The following is a 19,888-nucleotide window of genomic DNA, read 5'->3' as shown; positions in this document are numbered from 1 at the left end:
CTGTTTTTGCATGAACTACTCCTTTAATTCATTATGGTCTGGTACTTTGTGAATAAATTTAAAGACCAAAAAGCAACATGCCCCCCATCCCGATCAAAGCCACTAAAATCACTATTGCACAAGCCGTATGCTTTCCTATGGCAAGACCCCCTGTCAATGCTACCTATGCCCCCCAAATACAATTATTTTCGAAAAAAAACCTTTCAAACAATAACAATACAATTATTTTTGAAATAAAACCTTTTCATCAAGAATGATTCAAACACAATTGGGTCTCATTTACTAACTGCAAGTACTGCCTATTTGTGCGTAAAATTAGTGTTCAAACATTTTCATGCAGAAATCGTGATTCATCAGCATGTTCTCATAAAAAATTCAAAATTTACTGTAAAATTTAGAACCAACTGAAACCACATGTACGCTTCTATAGAGTGCATTTGTGCCCGCCCACTTTTTCAGCAGCTCTGGTTCCGGAAGTATTTTTTCCCATAGGGATTGTTTGTTGCGTTATATTGTACATAAAACCCTTATGTAGAGACGGGTGTGTTTATGCAAATTAGTAAATAAGGGTATGCAGTCTTTCAACATAAGAAAGTTAAAAACCAATTTATGTGCATAGTTTTTAATCTGGCAGAATTGTTTCCTGTGCATATAAGTGTAACCCATGGATTTTTTTTTGTAAATGAGACACAATGTTTAGTTCTGCCATTTAATGAAGAAGACCTGTATATGGTGAAGCCAAAAATGTGCATATATTTTCTCAATTGCTCTGAATGAGAAAGCCCCCCAAATGTTTTATCTTTCCTCTATTGTGGAAATCTCTTTCATGAAATGGTCCCATGTGCATGCAACTGTGAAACATCCATGAATCCATTAATGGAACCAGCCACTTCCATTCTCAAAGCTTGGTTAAACATCTGCTGAGAAACTTGTAGGTGAATTTTCCATTTCTTTGCAATGCCTGGTGTGTGATTCTGATTGTTGCTCCCTATAGAGTTTGATGGTGGCTTGTATTCCATTTCATTGCTCTTTCACAGGAGCGAATGCCCTTGATGCCACAGGTGATCTTTGTATTAAGTTTTATTGCATTAGGCCACACAGCAACGGAATCTTGAGGAGGATATGGAAAATTTATATTTCCTGTTTACTTCCAGTCCTTGTAGTAGTCCACTCAAATGTGTCACATTACACACAAGGCCGTGGAGGTGGGCGATCTGGAGGAGGAGCTCTTCCTGGAGGCGGGGATTGAGGGGGCGGGGGCAGGGAGGCAGGAGGAGATGGTGGAAGAGAGGGCAGAGATGTGGGCGGAGTAAAGTAGAGAGTGTTAGGAGATGAAGACCAGATAGGGGGTGGAGAATAGGATGGAGGAGGAGTGATGGGTGGAGACAGGTTGATGGCGTGAGGTGGGGGCGTAGATGGTGCCGAAGGAAAGCCGGAGGACAGGGAGGTGGGTGGACTATGCGGAGGAGGGGGCAGCTGGCCCTGAGGAGGGGGTGGGCTAAGGTTGCATGGAGGGGTGTAGATGGGTGAAGAATGGTGGTTGTAGGACGGATAGCGTGGAGGGGGACTAGACTTAATGCGTGTGAAGTTCATACAGCGACCCTGAGAGAGAAAGAGAAGACAAAACAAATTATTTCACATTTTTTTTCAAAGAAAATGTGGTGTGGTGATTACCTGTTGTCAAGGTGTTGCCATGTGGCAACTGACAAGTTTTGAGGTTTTTTTATCCTGTTGTCATGAATTTGCTAGGGCATTTTGGCATTTTTGGCAAGTTGTTGCTATGTTGTAGCTGTTGTTAAGCTGCTGTGGGTGGTTGTCAGGGTGTTGCTATACAGTGACCAACATGTTATGGGGTTTTTAGCAGGTTGGGTGGTTGCCAAGGTGTTGCTATGTTGTGGCTAACTTTTTTTTTTTTTTTTTTTTTTAACGTGTTACCATAAAGTTGGTTTGATATGGGGGGCTGTCATGATGTTGCTATACGGTGGATAACATTTTTCAGAATTGTTTCTAGCATGTTGGCATACAGTTGCTAGGGTGGTTGCCATGGTGTTGCTATGCAGAACATTTTCTTAATGGTTTTTAGCATGTTGCCATGCAGTTGTTAGGCTGCTGTGGGTGGTTGCCAGGGTGTTTCATTCTTTTTTTATTTTAGATTTATCTTTTGTCATTTTTGTCCTTATTGGGAGAGAGAGGGGAATGTGATCGGGAAAGGTCTGTGAGCCAGGGGTCGAACCTGGGGCGCCTGAAGCGCAATGGCCCTATATGTTGGCGCGCTGCCCACAGACTATCGGCGCCAGCCAAAGTGTTTCTATACATTGATTAACATGTTCTGAGTGTTCTAGCATGTTGCCATTAAGCTGTTAGGGTGTTCTGGTAGTTGTCAATGTGTTAGTATGCAGTGACTAACATGTTCTAACATCGTTTAGCAATGCCTTTGCTACAGTGTTATGGGTGGTTGCCAGGGTGTTGCTAGGCAGTGTTATTGTGTTCTTTATGAGTTTTTGCAGGTTGCTATGCATTTGCTTAAGGTGTTATGGCTTGTTCTCAGAGTGCTGCTATATACAGTATACACTGGCTAACATGTTGCAGTTGCTAAGGTGTTCTGTTCTAAGGCATTGCTATGTAGTTCATAACATGTTCTGAGTTATGTTTAGCATTTTGCCATGTAGTATCTAGGGGGCTCTGGGTGGTTGTCAGGGGTTGCTATGAGGTTCTGAGTCTTTATGTCTTTGTTCACACTGCACACAAATTCAATTATAGATTCATTTTTAAAGACTGACTGTCTGCACTGTTATTTTTAAAGTGGTGAAATTAGAACAGTGTTGTCAAGATGAGATGCACTGGTTGCTATAGCAACAATGTAAGCATCAGCACAATGCCAAAGAGATTCTGTCCAATAAATAAATAAATAAATTAATTAATTATTAAAATAAATAATATAAGAAAAATAGAAAATTACTTGGATTTCAGATTGATTATGTATGTAAAACCACTGATGTAAACAAGAAAAGTGAATCAAACTTCTCAAAAATAAAAAAATAAAAATAAATAAAAAATTAATAAAAATAAAAATAGTTGGAAATTAGTAAATCAAGTCATTTATATTTAAAGGTGCAGTATATAATATTGACTGTTAGTGGTTGAAATGGGTACTACAGACCAAATTCACAATACTGGAGAGAGTTTGCTTGTTTTGTTGCCATCGTGTAGGACAACGTGGCAGATGATAAATGTGTGTAATTGACTCCAGTTATGATGAAGTGAATAAGCCCAGAATATTAGTCTTAAATTTCCAAATGCATGTGCTTGGGAAATGGGCAGCAACCATGATGGATTTTACCGTCAATAAATAACATGACAAACATACACTCAGAGGCAGACTGCAGTGCTGAGAGGCATGCTGGTCTTTCTCTCTGCTGTAGTTGAAGGAAGCTATAAATGCCAGACAAGTTTTAATGATACACAGAGGAAAGGCTAGTTGTTGGTTGTTTACTAGAAACACTTATGGAAAATTAGAGAACTCTCTGTCCCGATTTCCTGTCAGCTAATGAAGAACTCCCTCACTGGCCCCAGGAAAGACACACACACACACACACACACACACACACACACACACACACACACACACACACACACACACACACTGTAAGAGTTCATGCAGTTAAGAGCTTACAATATGTACTGTAATTAAGAACATCAAAGGCTGAAAGGATTTGGTATGTATAGCTCTATAAGACAAAAATAAGGTTACAGAGACCAACTACTCATAGAAAAACAAATGGAAGAAATCACAACCGCAAATGTGGAGAAACAGAAGACCAGCTTTATAGTTTAGTTTTAGTTAAAAGAGCCAATCACATGTTTGGTTGCCTTGGAATGTGCATGAATGATAGTTAGTCCTGTCAGGAATATGCAGTTATTTAGGCTAAATAACCTTCTTTGATGCCATATTTGATTTGTAATTTGACATATTAATACATACTCTTGACATAAAGTTACAGAGATGTCAGTGTTTCAGTAGATGAGGTGAATTTTCATCTTATGCCAACTTCAAAGGGACTTAGGACTTAAAAAAAAACTTCTTTAAGTACACTTATTAACACAATATAATTGTGCATAATTATAAAAAAAAGGCAAACTGTCAACTTTAAAAAAAAAATTAGAAAATGCTTCAAATATTTTAAATACAGGTTCTGCTGAGACATTTTATTTGTTAAAATTGTTTTGTGTGTTGAATTATTGTCTGCAGAGAGACAGACAATTGAAATTTAAGATATTGTTTTTATTATGCTGCTAATTTTACATATACATTTTTTCCTTTTTCAGTTTATTATGGTTTTAATAAATTGTAGTGTTTCATTTTAGGGACATTATTGATTACATTTGTTTGATAAACAATTGTATGTAGGGTGCACTATGAAATCTATGGCCTGAAGCAAAACCAACTGAGAACCAGCCTACTCCATCTCTTCCTTCATCTGAATTAGCTTTACAGTATGTCTGTTTTTTTTTTTTTTTATTTAATTTAGTCTGTCTTCACCTATAAGCACACACACAAAAAAAAGCCTCAGTAAAAAAAAAAGCACTTAGCCGGTGTTGTCTCATCTTCATCTCATCTTAGTCATGGAAAAGAAGGTCATCAACAAATATTTTTCATTAGTTTTCATTATAGTTCGAGTCACAGCAGTCTTATCATGGGAAACACTGCAAAGTATGGTGTACAAATTTAGTCATAGTTTCATTTTGTCGTATTTTTCTGAATACTGTTGCTTTGGTTGTGCCTTGATTTCAGAAGGTTCATCTAATCTAGCAGACGCATGCAAACAAACTTCTCTCTGTCTCCACACTGTCTCTCTCAGAAGTAGTCGGGACAGCAGCCAACTCTAGTTTCTTTTTAATTTTAGTCACCAGACCCCACAGTTTTAATAAGAACATGCCTCCAACTCATACCGCCTTCTGTAACTGCTTAAATCAAAAGTCCTCTTCCTCTGTTAAATGTCTGGTCTTCATTCCCAGACTTTTGTCTTCTGCTCAACTCAAACTGTCTTATTGTCACCACTTACTCAACTTCAGAGTTCGCAGAAAAATGACAAATCAAAAACCTAATTATACCTTCCTGTTGAAAAGGAAGTATTGATGTTATTTTATCAGTGCACATGTTAGACACACAACTACACAACTAGATATGATTTATGCACACTGTAGCCACTGTAATAATGCATCTTTGCAGTGCAAAGGTGTCACAAATGAACTATTAACCAACACAATTTAAACTAATATTGAAGATAAATAAATAAATTAATTAAATAAGAAAAAAAAAGATGATTACCCTGACATGGACATACTGGTCTACAATGCAAATGGCCAGTTTAAGTCTGGAAGTTATCATGCATCACTGTACAGCTCAGTAAAATATCATCTGCTTGTAATTAGCAACAGATCCATGATTTTTGTATATATGTAGCATCAGCTTGACCACACTGACTAGTTGGACAGAAGCATTTGGCAGCAACTTGCACTAAAGCTAGTTAATTTTTGTTTTCTTTTTTGAAAATGAAGATTTGTCTTGAAGAAAAGATGTCTTGAACCACTCAAAGCTCGACAGACATTTACACAGTTGCTATGTAAACCAGAAGACACAACCACCGAACTCACGTCACACTAAGAAACTGGGTCAGACCCACCAATGATAGAAATTCCAATCGACTGACACACATTCACCAGAGTGCAGACTGTGCAGTTTTTGGTAAGGGACTAAATTTACTGGGTAACACTTAAACTTTAGTTGTTAACTAACAATTAAAAATACTTCTAAAACATTTAGTAATCTTATTTAATGTTTATTTCAACTTTTATTGATAGTTACCAGTACAAAATAATAATATTTAATGGACCTGAGTTAACATGAAGAGCTGTATTTTTACTAATGTCAACGAAGATTAAAAATACCGTAATAAATGTATTTCTCATTGTTAGTTAATGCATTAGCTAATGTTAAGTAATGTGACTTACTGTAACATTTACTGTTCAAAATGGGTTAAAGTAAAAAAGATTGATGCAATTAGTTAATACAACTTAAATTTCAACATTAGAATAAGTAATGTGTTTCAACTTAAAAAAAAGGTGTTTATGCTTGACTTAAAATTATACATTTAGTTAACCTAGTTAGGTAAGATATTTAGGTTATTTCAAATTTTAAGTTGTTTTAACTAATTGCAGCATCATTTTATGGTATAGCCAGTGTTTTTACATGGGGGAAAAATCACTAAACTGTTGTGCAAACTTTTGCATACAGCATGTTGTACATATTTATGCATAAATATCTTTACTATTTCGACATAATCGAATCATGCTTCTCAGTGAAAGAGGAATGCTACAAAGTGCCAGTAAATTATGTCAGATTGCAGTAGTCATTCATAACCTAGCATTGCAAGATGGGAAATTACGCCACACAAATTGTGTTCGGTACAGATTTTGTTGTGTGCGTTTGTGTCACCCTGATTTGCATGTTAATAATTGTTTGCTAAACAATGCAAACAGTGCATGCAATAAACGTCACTATCAATTAAGTGAAATTCTACGTTATTTTGCTCTTTGCTTCATGATGCATATTGTTTGGTTTGGCTTCCTTAATGTTTGTAAACAAACATTTTTGTCAGTAATTTTGTTAATGTAACATTGGATATGCATACAGTTTTCAGAGCAGTCAGTCCACACATGGGAGTGTTTTGGTAAGGTGAGAGAATTGAATACTTCCTACATGAAAAATTACAATAGCATTCAACAAAATGTTTGCAAAACCCTTTGAACGGTTAACTCAGACTCCCTCTACATCCTGTGCCACATTATATAAGCAAAATATTTTAAAGCTGGCATCAGTTACTGGAATCTTCTGATGGGTTTGCCAGACAACAACATCCCTATCCGGCAGCTGTCTGTGTTTGCTTTACGGCTCACAGCTGTTTGTCCAGTTTAATGTGCTGCATATGCACTTTTATCATCACGTTAATTACCACCAACTGCACCAAAAAGCACAAACCTAGAAAATATCATTTGCAAAGGAACTCTAACAACATTTTGGAACGTTTTGTCTTTTTTAGAGATTTGAGCTACATGATATATAGTTTTTGGACATGATTCTGTCAGAGTTCTGCCCTTGTCTTGTCTTTTTGTTTTTCGTGTCTATGTCTTGTGTTTCAGCACATGGATTTGTTTTTGTTAGGCATGTGTCCTTCTAGTCCCTCCTCCTTGTTTCCCCTCTACCACACCCTCTTGTTAGCCCTTGTCTATCCTTGTTGGTCTAATTGTGCTCACCTGTTCCTTGTGTGCTTTCCTCCCTATTTATAGTTCCTCGACTGTGCTCTGCATTTGCTGAATAGAAAGTGCAAACTCACCATAATTCTTTCTGTTTTTGTTAAATGGATGCACATACCATCTACGTTCTTGTTTTCCTTTTTCATAGATCAATGCTACTGCCAGATGTTTACCAAAACTGTTCTTTTCTCACAGCCACCATCGTTGTTGTGTTTAGGGTGTACACGCGGGTGGCATGAGACATGTTTACAACCCCGCTTTGCCATTTCAAACTTCTTTTTGCTCTCATTTGTTTATTGTGGATGACCTCGGCCTGCCTTTGGATTATGTTTTTGGATTACCCCTTCAATAAACTACTGCATTTGGATCCTCTACCTTTGTGTCACCATGCAGTTTGTGACAATAATAATGACAGTGTTGTCCTTTTTTAACATGCTTAGCCTTTACAGCAGAATTTGGATTTGTCTCATATTTGATGAAGTTTGCATCACTGATTGTGTTATTTTCATATCTACTGTGAAGCTGCTTTGAAACAAACTCTTGTGTATAGAAATAAAGGTGACTTGATTTGGCTTGACTTGACTGCCACTTTATTTGTTCATAAGGGCTTTGACCACACAGTCATCCAGGTCACTGAATGTCTTTCATTATTTATCTTGGAGCATCTGGATGTGTTTTAAGTTTTGGCATGGTTCCAAGTGGCTTCATGTGTTGCGGTGAAATGGTAATAACCTCATAGTGTGATGTCATCGACTCTCTAATCGCTGAGAGTGTCACCTCCCCGATGCTGTTAATTACTATACTATGTTTGGTTGTTCCCTTGTAAAGTAATTGTATCATCTTCCTGACAGGCAAGTCTAGACTGTTTCTGCCCATTGGTCTGCTTTCTTTGGATCTTTTAGGCCCAGGTTTCCTTTAAGCTTCTTTCCCGAGTCTGTTTGCTTGTCAGTTGTGTTAAGTATAAATGTGCATGCCATTCTATGATACAAGTGCTATTTTTTTGACATCACCCAGCAAATATCTGATCAACTCCATCTTACCTGCAGATACATGGGGCTGCAGGATACTGCAAGGTGGTGATGTGCAATCTGTAAAGCCTCTCTTTAAGAGGAGTAAGTCCAAAGTTGAACCCAAATGTGACTCACAGTTTGACCCTCCAAATGTACAGCGGGATTTGACATTTAGCGCTACTAAGCAAGCTCCTTAGAGAAAATGAGGGTGTGGGTGTTGAGTTTTGCTGTGTGCTTCAGTTATAAATGACACCACCCTCTGCACATGGTGTTACGTCCAAATGGATCTGTTGACATTGGACATTATCTATTTATTTTGGTAAAATAAAGCTGCACATTTCGAAGTGGAAAAAAAAATGACCACCTATCTTAGCTGCTCTTAGAACAAGCAGGAGAAATCAACTTATTGGCAGTGCACTGTAAGAACAAGATGAATCACATTGTACAATCTAGATTTGATGCAATTAGAGTTTCTAACTTTCTGAAGAAAATGTAAGTGATGCTTGCATTTGCAAATGTTGATGGTAGACTGTTGCTATGTGGTATTCTGGTGTTCTGAGTGTTTTTAAGCACTAAGGTAAATAAGATTTTTTTTTTTTTTTAATGTTTATTTAAAAAGTTTGTCTGCCAATGCGGCATTTATTTAAAGAGGAGGTCATATGATATTTTAAAGTGTCCTGTTATTGTCTTGGAGTCCCCTACAACAGGTTTAAATGCATCAAAGTTCAGAAAACAGTGTAATTTTCTCAGAATATACATTTAATATTAGAATAATTTTTCAATGATTTCGAAACAATTCGTTCAAAGCAGTTCTGAGCTTAAGGTCTGTAAACCCCTCCCTTCCATAAGACTAATCTGCTCTGATTGGTCAGCTGACCATGTCTGTTGTGATTCATCTTTCCGTATACAATGCGTGTTGGAAATGAAACGGCCATTACCATAATAATTTTATTTTATTTTTTACTCTGGAGGGTTACTTGTAAACAAAGATGCTATAAGGTTACAAAAATGGCATTGATATTACCTTGACAATACGAGCCAGAGTCCAAGCATGATACAAATGCAGTCGTTTAACCGGAAACTCCATTGCAAGCTCAACTTGATCAGGACTTGATCACGCAGTTCTTCGGATCTAAAGTTTGTTGATATCTGTATATATTTGTTTACTGTTTTTGTAATAAGTGTTTTGTGTAATTCGCTGTATGTTAATGATAATGCAACTGAGAGAGAGAGTTTAATGTGCACTTCTCGTGATGTTTTGTTTAGCTGTTATGGTGATTTTTATTTAGGAGTGAAAAAGGATGCAATAAACTTAATAAAACATCGGTAAAGTTTTGTCTGCTACACTTTCACAAAATTACAAAAGTTATTTAGTCAAGAATAGTGTGCGATCTTTTGTCTTTTGTTATTTGGATTATGCTAGGATTATGCAACAGACATAATACAGCTCAGTGCCTTCACGCAGTTAATTAATAAACCAAATTGAAGAAAAATCAGCCAATAAATATCGGCGGTCGATACATCGGTGCATCTCTAGTCATTATTATTATTTACTTGATGTGCACATGTGGGAACTGTGTTAGAATGAGGCTGAAAACATCAAAGTGTTCATATTTCATGGGCAGGTGGGGATTATGTAAATGTGTTACCTTGTGACATAGACGTGTGTAGAGTCAACTCTTTCTATTGAGAGACAATATCTTTATTTATCATGCACTTTTTTGATTAAAGGGGTCATATGATGCTGCTAAAAAGAACATTATTTTTGTAATTGGTGTAATGAAATGTGTTTATGTGGATTAAGTTAAAAAACACATTATTTTCCACATACTGTACATTATTGTACAGTGTGAACATGAGTACGAACAATATGTTCAATATGTTCAATATGTTCAGAACAACAATGTTCTGAATTGCAGCGATTTTTACAAGACTCATTGGCCTGAAAAGCGAGGTGTGCTGTGATTGGTCAGCTATCCAGTGCGTTGTGATTGGCCGAATACCTCAAGTGTGTGACGGAAATGTTACGCCCCTTAACATATTGTGATGCCCTGTCTTGCCAGAGCGACGAGATATAAACAATAAAACCCATTATAAACGGGATATAAACATGATTTCTAGTCGTGTCCTCTTTTGGAAGGCGAAACAAAGCCGATACATTGGTGCATCCCTAGTCATTATTATTATTTACTTGCTTTCTCAACAAAACAGCATCACACACCGCGGCCTTGAGTGAGAGAAGGCCAGAGGCCTAGAGTGAGCCGCGGCCGGCTTGAGTGAGCAGAGGCGGGCGGGCTTGAGAACAGCTTGGCCGGCGGATTCTACGAAGAAGCATCCGGCAGGCTCGCGGCAACCACTTGTGACGACCCCGGGCTGGACTCCGCTTCATCCACGGTGAAAGCCTATCCAGTGATCCACAGCGCAAAGTTGATGTATTTCCTCAGCAACCAGCACGGGTCAGCTCCAGGCATGACGAAGTGGATATTCAAAGTAGTTTCGCTTTCACAGTGAAACACACAGCGTCTATACGACATGGCGACGGCAACAACAATACCACAATGAGAATAAAAGGTACGCCTTCTTTCTTTGCGTGAACATTTGGGCATCGTTATGCAAATATTTCCACATAGTGACGTAGAGATGTGGGGGCGTGTTAGAATGAGGCGTTTCAGGGGGGCGTGGTTGACTTAAATTTTATTTGAGACTTTAGTCTTTGCAACTTCACAGATCTTCTTTATGCACCAAAAGCTTGTAACACACCAAAGAAAAAGAAAAAATTTAAATCGCATCATTTGACCCCTTTAACAACTTTGCAGACACGTAACTGCAAAAAATATATTTTTTGATAACACATATGACCTGCTCTTTAATCAAAATTACAGCAAACAATAATATTCTGAAATATTATTACAATTTCAAATAACTCTTTTCTATTTGAATATTTCTTAAAATGTAATTTATTATTGTGATGTAAAGCTGAATTTTCGGCATCATTACTCCAGTGATCCATGATCCTTCATAAATTATTCTATCAGTTACCAGTGTACCAGTGTACTATTTTCTGTGTTTTAGTTCTATTCCTGTGTTTTGACCTCATGTCATTAGATTTCATAGTTTCTCAGGGGGTGTTTACACAGAGCCGGAGCCAGCGCCGCAGTGATGAGGGGGCGGCTGAGGTGACAATAGGGGGCAATGACATACAGTAGCACAGAGTAAAAGTAAAAAACAACAAACAAACAAAAAAAAACCTTTTGTGGCCCATTCACGTATTTGTCAGACCTATTTTACTACAATTATTAGAATACAGGGTTCACACAGATAGAGATTTGGTCGCGAGGCAAGTCAGTGGAAGTTTACATTGAAATACAATGAAAAAAGTACAGCAATGGAATGAAAAATGCGTTCTGAGTGAATTTACCTATTAAAAGCTACTTAGCAAAAACAGATTTGAGTATTTTTGAGATTTGAGAAGCAGCGTATTGAATAAAACAAAATTGCATAGCCACCATATAAAAAAATTTGACATCCAGGAAATAAAAATGTGAGCAGTTTCAAGCAGCAGTTTTACCACAAATATAGACAAGTGATACCACCACAACCACCAGAAATACTTAATTGTGTCTGCTTTACAATGAAACACAAGCTCATTACGACCGATTCCCTGACATAATACATTCATTGCAACCAATTAAACAGATGCATCATTTTAAGTTAGAACAACTTGAACAGCAACAAACAATAACAATACAGCAAAATAATTAACAAACTACGATCATCTAGCCCTCTATTAAACATGAAGAAATATTTTATCATAGCTTACTCAGTAGTGCTGCTTTCTTAGTTGCACCGCTTGTGTGGGAATTTGTGTCAGAGTAACAATTAAAATGTGACTTTGTGAAACGGACTGTCCTAAACTGTTGCCATAGTAGCATCATATTAATGCTAGAAAGCCTATTCATTTGGCAAATATATTTTTAAATAAACCAATATATTTCATAATTAAAATCTTTTTTCACACTCGTCTTGGGTGAGGGGGCGGGATAGTCTGACCGTATAGTCTGATAGTAGTGGCACCGGCCCTGTGTTTACATGACAGTTTTCAACTAACAACTGAAATCTTTTTATGTGTTTTGGCTGTTTGTTTACAAAACAACAGCATTTTGGGGGCCTGAAAACGCAAACTTTTGAAAACGTGTTTTATAGTGCAAGATTTTGAAATACAAAAATGCAAATTTGTGAAAACGGTGATGCATATGCGTACTATGTATTCAGTCTATAGGAATGTGTGCAGGCACACTTCTTTACAAAGTGACATCGCCAACTACTGGCCTGGCATACATAATGCAGCGTTTTTAGTTGTTTTTGCGGATCCATATAAACGGGGATCACTTTGAGTTATTCATTTGTCGTCTGTACGTTAAACCTTTCAAAAAAGCAAAGAAAAAATACTTTCCCCTTTTTTAGAACAATGTTGTTGTTGTTTTGTAAATTTACCTTCTGTATGTCCTCATTTGGTTTCCATAGCTATGAATTATGAATATCACCTGTGTCTTGTAACTTGTTTTTGTGTATTTATACCCCGTTTGGTTTAATTCGTAATCTTTTCTTGGCAAGTATTATGTAGGTTTGTGTGTTTCTAGTTTTCTTGTCTCTTGTATATTATTTGGTCTTGTAAATGAATTACATTTGCTACTATGAGATCCTCGCCTCAACTCTTCCTTGCTGATCCTGCAACCAACCCTGACAAATAGACCATGAAAAGCATTCAGTACTGCGTTCTGTCCTTAGACGAGCCCTTTCTCTCAGTGGATGTGACCTGCCATCAACTTTATAGTCAAATGATCCTTTGCATAAGTAAGAAATAACATGCGAGTTCACCCTAAAGAACTTTGTATTTCATTTCATGCAAATCTCATTGCCATTTGGGATATTTGATATGAATTTCCTCAGTTTATTTGCTTAGTCCAGGAGACCCAGCATGCAACAAATGGGCTTTTACACTTGGTCTGTTGTTGTTCTCCATTCAGGCAAGGATAAAAGAGTGTTTAAAAGAAGCAGCGAGTGAAAGCCAATACATGCTATAGAGAGGAGGCCAAGTATAACTGCAACATTTGTCATTAATGTTCGTGATAGTTTTTTTTGGCAATGTTGATTTTTTTTTTTTTTTTTTTTTTTTTTTTGAGTAAACATTACTAAACATGCACAATTATAGTTGACTCAAACATTATCATCATTTATTGAACCCTAATGCTGTTACAGACCATATGATATTATTTCTATGTGGAACACAAAATAATTTTTTCCTCATACAACAACAGTGGATGGTGAGAACAAGCTTCAGAAAAAAAACTCTTTAAACCTGAACTGAACAAAAGGCCTTGGTTGTCTATCTATTCTGTGTAAAGCTCCATCAGTGTGAGGCTGGTTTTCATTTCCTATCAAGCTGTGGAATAGTGCTGTATTCGTTTTTTCATTTCTGCTTTTCATCTCTTCAGTAAAGCCAAGTCATATTGAATTAACTGACAGTTATAATAGTGATTTAGCAGATTGCTCTGTTGGGCTGTGAAAATGGATCAAGAAGAGTAAGTTAAGATCTTTTATAAACTTTAGAGTCATTGTGCTGGTGAACATATCAAAGACATGGTCATCTTTAAAAGTGGAAATGAAAACCCCTGCAAGCTATTTTCACATAACCGAAACCCCCTTCAGCTCTGAACCTCTCAAATCCCATCCACTTTTCACTCGTATTCCCAACAACCTCATCCTACTCGCTTATATTACCAACAACTCATATAGTGTATAGAATACTGTATGTCCATCTATCCAAATCTTCATATCACAGCTGTTTTTCCTTCATAGTGCTTAAACCTTACATCATTCTATGCATATCTATTCACATGTTTCCACACTAAAAAACTAATTTGTGTAGACAAAAATGACTCTACTGTCAATGAATAGAATGAATTTCATCTGCAAGTCCACTGATTTTAACCATCAAACTGGGCCTGTGAGGAACCTTATCGAAGCTTATTTTCACAATTGCTATTTTTACTTTTTATTTCTGTGGTGGAAACAAATCTGACTTTTTTTCTGATTTAACAAACACAACTCATTTATCATAATTATCATCAACAATACAATGTTATTATTATTATTATTTTTAATAATTTAGTTATACATATAAATAATGCATTTTTTATACATCAAGACTAAAGCGTCTTACCTTGTCTCCAGGTTGTGGTCGCATGATGGACACTCTGTCATACCCTTTCTTCAGAAGTACCCACAATGCATCCAGTTTTCCCTGCGCATCCGCACAAACAAACACCAAAAACACAAAAATTAAGATGAACAAAACAAAGCAAGCATATGTGTTTGTCTATAAATAAAATCTGTTCCTGGAGGTCTACTGTCCTGCAGAGTTTAGCTCCAACCCTAATTAAACACACCTGAATCAGCTAATCAAGCTCTTCAGACTCACAAGAAAGTTCAAGTCTGCAGGACGTTGGCCCTTGATGAGTGGGATTGGACACCCCTGGTATAAACTGTCTGTTTTCTGTATGATTCAAGTCTTCATGGGTCTTCACTGTCCATGAGGGTTTTGTGACTGGACTTGTTCTTCACATTTTTCAGTCACTAAACTCAAATGGGTTATATTAACAAAGACATTTCCTGAACTCAACACCCCATATGTGGCCTCTCTGGCTCACTATCAAATGAGACGAATAAATCTCAAAGCCACAGTTTAGAATGAATCAATGCTTTGCTATCTTCTCCATGGTTATGAATATACAACAGCATTCTGATGTCCTTCAACCTCGACCCAACTTCCTAATAAAGACAGCTGACCCTCACTGCACAAGAGCTGCTGTCTTTGTCAAGAAGAGAACATGAACAGGTGAAAGAAAGAACAGAAGGGCATCTCGGAAGATTTAAATGTAAAGTTGGGTTACAAAAAGTGGCACATACTTGGTCACGTATGTCACACTCTCCAAATAATAATAATAATAAGCAAAAACAGGGAGACACATTACATACAGAGATGAACAAATAAAGGAGGGAATAAAAAATTCTCAGTAAAGATACACAGACTAAAAGAATGAACAACGGGGAAAAAAGTTTTGGCAATGCTCTGAGCTCTTGGACAGTGAGATCTATGAGAGTGAGTGAGTGGAGAGAGGTAAAATGAGGGAAACCTGGTTTTGAGTGTATTAAAGTGCTGACTCCACAGTCACTGTTTCTTGCAGGTCACCACAGTTTCTGGTCTATATTACGAATCCCTAAGCTGATTCATAGATGCTTGATTATAAGCACTGACATCTTAAGCCATGTTTTTACGCATTAATTCAGCAGGAGGACTGCATGGTGGGGGGCTGCTCATGTATAACTGTCAACAGAATTAGTCTCTTCTTTAGTCTTAGCTGTCTCACAGTTCAGAGGCTGCATCCTTCAAAGGTACAATTCCAAGACTCAATGCATTACAGCAGCATGACTAAGGCTGGCCCAGTGTGAAGGCTCCTTCACTTTTATTCTGTTTTATTTTTTGAGAGGGCATGCTGGTTACACTTTTAAATCTAAGTATTGGGTTTCAGCTTATTTGAATATCTAACAAAACAATTATTATACATAAATGGATCAGTGTGACCATATTTAGAAAGGCTATGTGTCAAATATCATAAAAAAAAAAAAAAAAATCCACTACAAACATTACTGCAACTTGTCAATGGCAGAACGGCATGAATTGCATTTTAACACAGAATGCATGCAAAATTCAAACATGTATAGCTACAGTAGATGTACTGTATCTGCAGTACACATTTATGTACAGTCATGGCCAAAAGTTTTGAGAATTACATAAATATTGGAAATTGGAAAAGTTGCTGCTTAAGTTTTTATAATAGCAATTTGCATATACTTCAGAATGTTATGAAGAGTGATCAGATGAATTGCATAGTCCTTCTTTGCCATGAAAATTAACTTAATCCCAAAAAAACCTTTCCACTGCATTTCATTGCTGTCATTAAAGGACCTGCTGAGATCATTTCAGTAATCATCTTGTTAACTCAGGTGAGAATGTTGACGAGCACAAGGCTGGAGATCATTATGTCAGGCTGATTGGCTTAGAATGGCAGACTTGACATGTTAAAAGGAGGGTGATGCTTGAAATCATTGTTCTTCCATTGTTAACCATGGTGACCTGCAAAGAAACGCGTGCAGCCATCATTGCGTTGCATAAAAATGGCTTCACAGGCAAGGATATTGTGGCTACTAAGATTGCACCCAAATCAACAATTTATAGGTTCATCAAGAACTTCAAGGAAAGAGGTTCAATTCTTGTAAAGAAGGCTTCAGGGCGTCCAAGAAAGTCCAGCAAGCGCCAGGATCGTCTCCTAAAGAGGATTCAGCTGCGGGATCGGAGTGCCACCAGTGCAGAGCTTGCTCAGGAATGGCAGCAGGCAGGTGTGAGCGCATCTGCACGCACAGTGAGGCGAAGACTTTTGAAAGATGGCCTGGTGTCAAGAAGGGCAGCAAAGAAGCCACTTCTCTCCAAAAAAAACATCAGGGACAGATTGATCTTCTGCAGAAATTATAGTGAATGGACTGCTGAGGACTGGGGCAAAGTCATATTCTCAGATGAAGCCCCTTTCCGATTGTTTGGGGCATCTGGAAAAAGGCTTGTCCAGAGAAGAAAAGGTGAGCGCTACCATCAGTCCTGTGTCATGCCAACAGTAAAGCATCCTGACACCATTCATGTGTGGGGTTGCTTCTCATCCAAGGGAGTGGGCTCACTCACAATTCTGCCCAAAAACACAGCCATGAATAAAGAATGGTACCAAAACACCCTCCAACAGCAACTTCTTCCAACAATCCAACAACAGTTTGGTGAAGAACAATGCATTTTCCAGCACGATGGAGCACCGTGCCATAAGGCAAAAGTGATAACTAAGTGGCTCGGGGACCAGAATGTTGAAATTTTGGGTCCATGGCCCGGAAACTCCCCTGATCTTAATCCCATTGAGAACTTGTGGTCAATCCTCAAGAGGCGGGTGGACAAACAAAAACCCTCTAATTCCGACAAACTCCAAGAAGTTATTATGAAAGAATGGGTTGCTATCAGTCAGGATTTGGCCCAGAAGTTGATTGAGAGCATGCCCAGTCGAATTGCAGAGGTCCTGAAAAAGAAGGGCTAACACTGCAAATACTGACTCTTTGCATAAATGTCATGTAATTGTCGATAAAAGCCTTTGAAAAGTATGAAGTGCTTGTAATTATATTTCAGTACATCACAGAAACAACTGAAACAAAGATCTAAAAGCAGTTTAGCAGCAAACTTTTTGAAAACTAATATTTATGTAATTCTCAAAACTTTTGGCCACGACTGTATATCTTATTTTGTGCCCAGAAACTTGGCCCTTCCTAATTAACAACAGTGTGAGCTACAGGTGGACACAAAGAGCAGCCAATCATAACAAAGCTCCTTCACACATAGACAACATGACTACTGACTCTTTTTTATATATATATAAACAACAACATTTAAGGTTAAAATTCATGTGAATGTTTACAAAAAAATTTTTTTTTTTTTTTTTTAGTTTGGAGACCAATTCTCACTAACTATTAACTACAACTTTGCCTCAATAAACTCCTAATTTGCTGCTTATTAATATATATTAAGTTAGTTGTTAAGTTTAGGTATGTGGTAAGATTAATGGCTCTAAAATGTGGTCATATAGAATAAGGCATTAATATGTGCTTTATAAGTACTAATAAACAGCCAATATGCTAGTAATATGCATGCTAATAAACAACTAGTTGAAAGTAAGAACTGGTCTCTAAATTAAAGTGTTAGCCTTTTGAGTTTTAGTTAGCGTGTGTACCCTGAGAGTTCACTATTGTTCTTCTCACCTTAATGGGCGAGTACCATTTACGAGGGCCTGGAAGTTTCCGCATGCCATTATTTAGGATGCGAGCAGGAGGATCTTCAAACTCTTGCTCAGGCATCTTTACCCTCGCGTTCTTCGCCTTTTCCAGTTTAGCACCCTCCTCGGTCGAACCTTTCTCACCCCAGCGAACCTGAAATGAAAGAGATGGTGATGATCATGTTATCCAGCATGACTTGACAATGATCCAAAGAGCTTCAATGGAGGCAAGAGCATTTGACCTTTTGTATAAAAGAGTGCACATGAATTTTACTCCAAAATATTTCTTCATTTGTACATCATAACCTTTCACCATATAAGCATTTCAGAATCCTTTCCATTTACAAATGGAAAACAAAATCAAAAGATTTTCAAAGTGAACTCAGTAGTATAAAAACTGTGAATAATGGCAAAAAAGATGTGTATTTTATGTTGCTTTCTCAAACAGAGATATTTATGGACAGGTATTTTCTGAGAAAATCAAATTGCGAACTGCACTGCTGGTAATCGAGGCAGAATGTTTGACAGAAGGAAGGATTCCAAACAGCAGATGAGCTGTATAATGTACGCACACTTGTTTTCCTCTATTGTAAACACTGTCTTGCTGTGATTGTAAACTCTGGTGCTTTACTGGCAGCCGTTTGATGATGCCAGAGGTTGTTTGCTAAAGGTTGTCTCCCCCGGCCTAGTCAAGCTGGCCTGGAGTCAGCGAGCTCCAGTGTCCAAAACCATTTTAAAACCAGCAAACTAGACCATCTAAGACCTTAGGCTGGCTTAAACCATTTCTTTCCTTGTTTTTGTCATGGCATTTTTTTATGAGGTCTTGTGTTTGCATAGCAGACTGTTTATTTCAAGCATACTTTTGCGAATCAATGCATTTGACAAACATTTTACATTTCCTTCTGTATTTCCTGTTTTCTTCACAATTGTGCCATTTTTAGTCGCTTTCGGCAACATTGCTGACTTCAATTATGATGTGCTGAAGTCTCTTGACATGCAATGTAAACAACAGTGGTTTCATTCCAAGTAGGGGCAAACTGTCAACTGGATATTTACTTACAGAGTCCATCACCCTTAAGAAAGACACTTAACCCCGTGTTCCTCCAGAGATACAGCCCTCTTCCTCTGGATGAAAAACATCTGTTAAGAGACCGAGCGTGTGCTAATTTAGTGGCTGGTGCCCTCCAGCGAGTGATAAAACTGTTGTTTACCTCCATTCTTTTAATGCCGCCAACTCCTCTTCCTCCATAGTAGGACGCGTCCACTGTGGGCCACTTTTTCTTCGGAGTTCCATCCTCTTCTTCATCTTATACAGCAAACAAAGAGACAATGAAATTGTGACTGAAATAGAGCCCAATGGTTCTTAACTGTTGGACCAAAAATCTGTTCTGGTTCATGAACAAAACTACACAACATTCTTAAAAATAACGTTTCTTTATCGTCATTGATGGTTCCATGAAGAACCTAACATCCATTCCACAAAAGGTTCTTTATAGTGGAGAAAGGTTCTTAGATTTTTCAAATGTTCTTCACACTAAGAAAAATGGTTCTTTTAAGAATTGATCACTGAAAGGGATATGGTTCGTCTATGGCGTCACTCTGAAAACCCCCTTATGGAGCCTTTAATTTGAAGTGTGAAGCTAA

The 19,888-nt window shown here is 37.6% G+C and overlaps 1 protein-coding gene across 1 annotated transcript in view; it reads right to left on the bottom strand.

Annotated features, from left to right (window-relative positions):
- Nucleotides 1-221: 221 nt before the first annotated feature.
- The window catches only part of LOC109045860 (anthrax toxin receptor 1-like), a 50,506-nt gene continuing 30,839 nt past the window's right edge, over nt 222-19,888 (bottom strand). The window contains exons 15-18 of the mRNA XM_019063674.2: nt 19,456-19,551; nt 18,231-18,398; nt 14,548-14,628; nt 222-1,602 (exon numbers count right to left, since the gene is read on the bottom strand). Coding sequence (XP_018919219.2) covers nt 1,186-1,602; nt 14,548-14,628; nt 18,231-18,398; nt 19,456-19,551 — 762 coding nt within the window. The 3' untranslated portion in view covers nt 222-1,185. The remainder of the gene's footprint in view (nt 1,603-14,547; nt 14,629-18,230; nt 18,399-19,455; nt 19,552-19,888) is intronic.

This window comes from Cyprinus carpio, chromosome A8 (genome assembly GCF_018340385.1).
Source record: "Cyprinus carpio isolate SPL01 chromosome A8, ASM1834038v1, whole genome shotgun sequence".
NCBI lineage: Eukaryota > Metazoa > Chordata > Actinopteri > Cypriniformes > Cyprinidae > Cyprinus > Cyprinus carpio.
The sequence above is the reverse complement of the archived record's forward strand: the minus strand, read 5'-3'. Positions and strand labels throughout refer to the sequence as shown.